This window comes from Pinus tabuliformis, chromosome 4_2, assembly GCF_031772625.1.
Source record: "Pinus tabuliformis cultivar Carrire ecotype Pingquan chromosome 4_2, CPIR1, whole genome shotgun sequence".
NCBI classification, from domain to species: Eukaryota; Viridiplantae; Streptophyta; class Pinopsida; order Pinales; family Pinaceae; genus Pinus; species Pinus tabuliformis.
The window spans coordinates 564,197,814-564,203,220 of NC_142304.1; the positions used below are offsets into that span (position 1 = coordinate 564,197,814).

Consider the following 5,407-nt stretch of genomic DNA (forward strand, 5'->3'; position numbering starts at 1 on the left):
TCTGGCAAAGGAAACTTTCAGGGTAATGTCCAGAAGCCTCCTACCAAAAAGGTGCAAGAAAACAAATTCATCCTCTTAAGCCAATTGACAGAGGGCACTCCAGAGGTAGAGAACCAAAAGCCAGAATCCTCAAGGAAAAGCTCAACCCCAGCTTCCCCCAGAGAAGTGGAAAACCTCAAAGTCACAGCCCAAGAGGACGAGGAAGAAGCTCCACCGGCCTCTCTCAAAAGACCAAGCCCAAAAGGCATGTTCACGGAAGAAGAAGAAGAAGAGCAGCAAACGGAGGAATCAGAAGAGGAAGGAGAAATAGGAGAATCCCACACCCCGGTAAGAAGATCAACAAGAGGCCGGAAAACAGATAGAGAAAAAAGGGAATAGGAGACTTACAAAGAAAAACTCCAGGGAAGCCAGCCAACCTTGGAAAAAATGCTAGCTTCAAAGCCAAAGATATTGAAAAACCTGCCCCAAGGCTCGAAGGGAGCTCATCTGAAACATAAATAATGAAGGTCATCTCCTGGAACTACAGAGGGATGGGGAGCAAAATGAAAGAAGAAGCCATCAGAAGCCTAATTAGGACAGAAACCCCAGATCTACTTCTCGTCCAGGAGACAAAACTGGAAGACATAGTCTTCCTCCAAACAAGCAAGAAAGTTTGGAATAAAAGTGAAGCAAGAGCAATCTCCGCCCGGGGCGCCTCAGGAGGAATAGGTACTCTCTGGAACCCCAATAAGTTTACAGTCATATTAGAGACCAGGGAAACCCATTGGTTGATGCTAAAAATGCAGAATCTGGACACTAAGCTAACGTTCTGCCTCTTCAACGTTTACTCTCCAGTCAACGTTGGGGAAAAAAAAGTATGCTGGGACTCTCTAAGACAGCAAGCAGATCAGACAGATTTGGAGAACATAATAGTTGCTGGCGATCTCAATCTTACCCTTCACCCTTCAGAAAAAAGGGGAGGCAGCATAGTCAGAGATCCGGCTAGAGAATGGGTTGAGGACATAGTGCAAGACTGGGATATGCTGGACATTAAACCCTCCTCAGGTAAGTACTCTTAGACTAATAAAAGATTGGGCCCTGGCCACATTGCCGCCAGGCTAGATAGGTTTATAATTCAAAGCTCCTTTCTGCTGCTAGGATTAGAGCCTAGAATGAATATCCTTGCCAACAACACCTTTGATCATAAGCCCATTATGTTAGAATTGTTAGCTCACCATGATCTGGGCCCCATCCCATTTAGGTTCAGTCCTCTTTGGGTAAAGGAGAATGATTTCATGCAAATAGTCAAAGAATGTTGGAACCATTCGGTCAATGGATCGCCATTCTACATTTGGGAGGAAAGACTCAGAAGAAGGAAAAGAGTCCTAAAAAGATGGGCCAAAACGCTGCCCAGCCCAACCACAACAAGGAAATCCATTAAAGCAGCTCTTATTTCTCATCAAACTGGTATGGAAAACGTAGTACTTACTAAGGACTCAGTAGAACAAGAAACACATCTACAACAGCAATATCACAAGGCCTGTTTAGCTGAAGAAGAGTATTGGAGATTGAAATCTCGGAACCTCTGGCTCAAAGCAGGGGATAGGAACACTGCCTATTTTCATAAGCAAGCCCAGGCAAGGAAATGCTTCAACACTATCTCAGAAATTAAAGAGGAGGGAGATATCCATAAGGACTTCGAGCATATAAAGAGAGCTGCGTTTACTCACTTTCAGATCTTATATAGTGAAGACAAGAACCCAAGTCATTCTCCGGAGATATTGCATAATATACCCTCTGTAATCTCTCAACGAATCAATGAATTGCTGGAGACCAAAGTCACAAAAGAGGAGGTGAAAAAGGCGCTCTTCGACATGGATCCGGACAAGGCCCCAGGACCGGATGGTTTCTCAGCTAGATTCCTCCAAGCGTGCTAGCCAATTATTGAAAAAGATCTTCTCAAAATGGTCCAAAAATCCCAAAACATTCAGAAAATCGGAGGCAGTACAAACTCTGCGTTTTTAGCACTCATACCCAAAGAAAGAGGGGCCAACAACTTCAACAGATTTCGGCCAATCTCTCTATGTAATACAGGGTACAAGTTGATCACCAAAGTAATTGCAAACAAATTGAAGTTTATCCTTCCCAAAATAATCCCAGAGAACCAAGGAGGTTTCATCTATGGGAGGCAGATCGTGGACAATTTTATTCTGGTCCAGGAAGCAATACATTCGAGTCAACTCCGTAAAGAACAAGGTATGGTGATCAAACTTGATTTAGCAAATGCTTTTGATCGAGTCAATCATAACTTTCTATTGAATGTCATGTGTAAGCTAGGTTTTGGTACAAAATTCATTAATTGGATACGGGCTTGCATTTCGGAGCCATGGATAGCTCCTATTGTTAACGGAAGAGCCACTGACTTCTTTAAAGCCTCGAGAGGACTCAGGCAGGGGTGCCCTCTATCCCCCCTGCTCTTTGTCATACAGGCCTCAGCCCTCAGCTTCCTGCTTGATAAAAAGCTGCAGGACCAAGAGATCAATGGATTGCGCATTGCTAAAGGAACCAAAAATATCAATCATGCTTTATTCACAGATGACACATTGTTGCTAGGTCCTGCGTCTGTTCCTTCTGCTACAAAGTTTAAAGAGGCGCTGGACGAATTTAGTGAAGCTTCAGGCAGTGTGGTCAATAAAAGCAAATGCCATATTTTCAGTTGGAACACTTTGCCTAGGCTGCTATCTGCCATATCAAGATGTTTGGGTTTCGAAGCTTCCTCCACCTGGTCAACCTTCAAATATCTGGGACTTCCAATATCTCAAAAGATATCTACCAGCAAATATTGGCTTCCTCTGTTAGAAAAGTTCAAGGCAAAGATCCAAGCCTGGGGTTACTCCTGGCTGAATGCTGCAGGCAAAACAGTTCTAATCAAATCAGTTCTTAACAGCTTGCCCTTATTCCAGTTTGCAGGTCTCCTCGCTCCGGCATCTATCCTAAACAAAATGGAGGAATACATAAGGAGATTTTTTTGGAAAGGAGGGAAACAAAATGAAAAAAAAATTCCTCTTGTCAGCTGGGATACCATATCCAAGCCTCTATGGGAAGGTGGCCTAAATTTTAAGAATCTTCGTCAACAAAATGTAGCAATGGCTGCAAAAATAGTGTGGAGGATCATCGCCCCCAATCCTGGCTGGGCCCAAAAGGTGATCTGGAAAAAATATTTCAGAGGACCAAGACTAAGATGCTTAAAAAATGTGATCCGCCTGGCTAACTCGACTTTCCTCAAAATTTATGACAGAGCCGCATCTCTAATCATCGACCACTCCTTCTGGATTCCAGGCAATGGTAAAAAAATCAATATCTGGTCTGACAGAATCATGAACAAAGAGCCAATTGAAGCCAGAGCCTCCATTAACTCGCTGCGCTGTTGGATGGACAGAGAAGGAATGAAATCTCTGTGGGATATTTCTTGCTGGAGCAATCTGATTTGGGCAGGCTGGAAGCATCTAAATGTGCCGGACAATCTGAAAGCTGAGTGGAGCACGCTGTTAGACGCCCTCCAAGGACTGGCTCCCACGCATTTGAAGAAGAGAGACGAGATGGGCTGGGGATCAAACATCAAAGGCTATGTAGTCGCTCAGGGGTACGCCAAACTGATTGAGAAACCCCACGTCCCTCAGAATCCAGCCCCGTGGCAAAGCGTTTGGCGTCAGCCCTCATGGCCCAAGGTCGATTTCTTTGCCTGGGCATTCTGTCACGGGAAAATATTAACGTATGACAATCTGCAGAAAAAAGGCTTCCACGGTCCTTCCATGTGCCCATTATGTAATGAAAGCATTGAGACTGTAAATCACCTGCTGCTTGAATGTAATTTCTCCAGGCAAATTTGGTCCCAATTCACTCACGAGTTAGATCCAAATTTCGCTGTCCCTGGCTCCTCTTACGATATTTTCGCTGAATGGTCAAACAGATTCCCAGGTCCTCCCCCCAAAAATCTAATTATCAAAGCAACTTGGGCTGTCCTCCCAAAAATCATCTGTTGGCAGCTGTGGATAGAGCGAAACAAAAGAATCTTTAGAGACACAAAGCAGAATTACAAAGCCCTGGAAGCCAAGATAAAAAGCCATATAAAGGAATGCCTAATGGATATAAAAGATGACAACAACCTCAGACAATAGGACATACCATGGGGATCACAGCTTGAACTACCATTTCAGCTAGCAGACAAAAAAGTCCCCACCCTCAAAGAATGGCAAATAAGAAAATCTGAGAATGACTTTCAAGAGTGGCTAAAATCGCAAGCAAGAAACTTCCTTTTCTTTGACGGAGCTGCTAAGGGAAATCCGGGCAAAGCAGGTGCAGGAGGCGTTGTCCTAAACAAATCCGGCGAAAAAATTTACTCCTACGTCTTGGGACTAGATTACACTACCAGCATCCAAGCTGAAGCCTTAGCCCTATTCCAAGGTCTCAAGATCCTCAAAGATCTGGACATAAAGGAAGCAATCGTCATAGGTGGCTCTCAAGTCATTATAAATGCAATGATTTCCAACACCCCAGTACAGGACCTCAACCTTGCAAGGCTGATCATCAAGACCAAAGATATGGAAAAAAGCTTTCAGGATCTGAAATACTACCACGTGCTAAGAATCCACAATAAAAAGGCGGATATCGAAGCCAATAAAGCTGTCCTCCTTTTTGCTGGGACCAAAAAGAAAGAGGATGAAGAATCATGGGAGCCCATTCCGTAATTAATCTGCTGTCATGGTTTACTGCCTGCTCCTAAACCAATTTGTTTGTATTTTCAAGTGGGGGAAAATTGCTGAAATCATCTCAGTAGGGGTCTATCTTAGGAAGAAAACTGTAAGCTACAACTACATTTTCAGCAAAGAAATGCAGCAGGACAAAGAAGTTCAAAGTGTAATCAGAATTTGGCATTTTGCCTAAGATTAATATAAAGCACCATAACCGTCCCTGTTAAAAAAAAAAAAAGATTTTAATTCAAGAAATTTATCTTTTTTGAATTCAAGAAGTTTGTTTTGTTTTGTTTTTTTTTTTTAATTCCTTTTGTGCGATTAATGTATATTATTCTTGTAGATCAAAGGATTTGAAACTCCAACTGAGATATTATCAGGATCCCACTTTTCAAGTCATTAGATATTGTTCCGCATTTATTGGGAGGTTAGTCTTCAATTTCTCATTTGTTTCAATTGGTTTATTAAAATAGTTTTATCTTCTTTCCTAGAATCAAACACAAAAGATGTTTCAATTGGTTTGTTAAAATTGTTTTATCTTTTTTCCTAGAATCAAACACAAAAGATTGGTCTCAGTTACCATGCAAAACATTAACGTGTGAATTTTTTAAAGCAGTTTAATCGACTGCAACTTTATTCCTGGTTTTATTGAAAGTGAATGTAAAATTCAATGAATT

At 42.2% G+C, this 5,407-nt stretch overlaps 2 protein-coding genes across 2 annotated transcripts; both read left to right on the top strand.

Annotated features, from left to right (window-relative positions):
* Positions 1 to 530: 530 nt before the first annotated feature.
* Positions 531 to 1,916, top strand: LOC149170528 (uncharacterized). Its single transcript, XM_089425618.1, has 2 exons — positions 531 to 1,044; positions 1,138 to 1,916. Exons 1-2 carry the CDS (start codon positions 531 to 533, stop codon positions 1,914 to 1,916), a joined length of 1,293 nt encoding a protein of 430 aa, XP_089281744.1.
* A 27-nt stretch (positions 1,917 to 1,943) lies between these two features.
* Positions 1,944 to 4,727, top strand: LOC149170529 (uncharacterized). The gene is made up of 2 exons (XM_089425619.1): positions 1,944 to 3,824; positions 4,197 to 4,727. The coding sequence occupies exons 1-2, from the start codon at positions 1,944 to 1,946 to the stop codon at positions 4,725 to 4,727; spliced, it is 2,412 nt and encodes an 803-aa protein (XP_089281745.1).
* Positions 4,728 to 5,407: the final 680 nt, after the last annotated feature.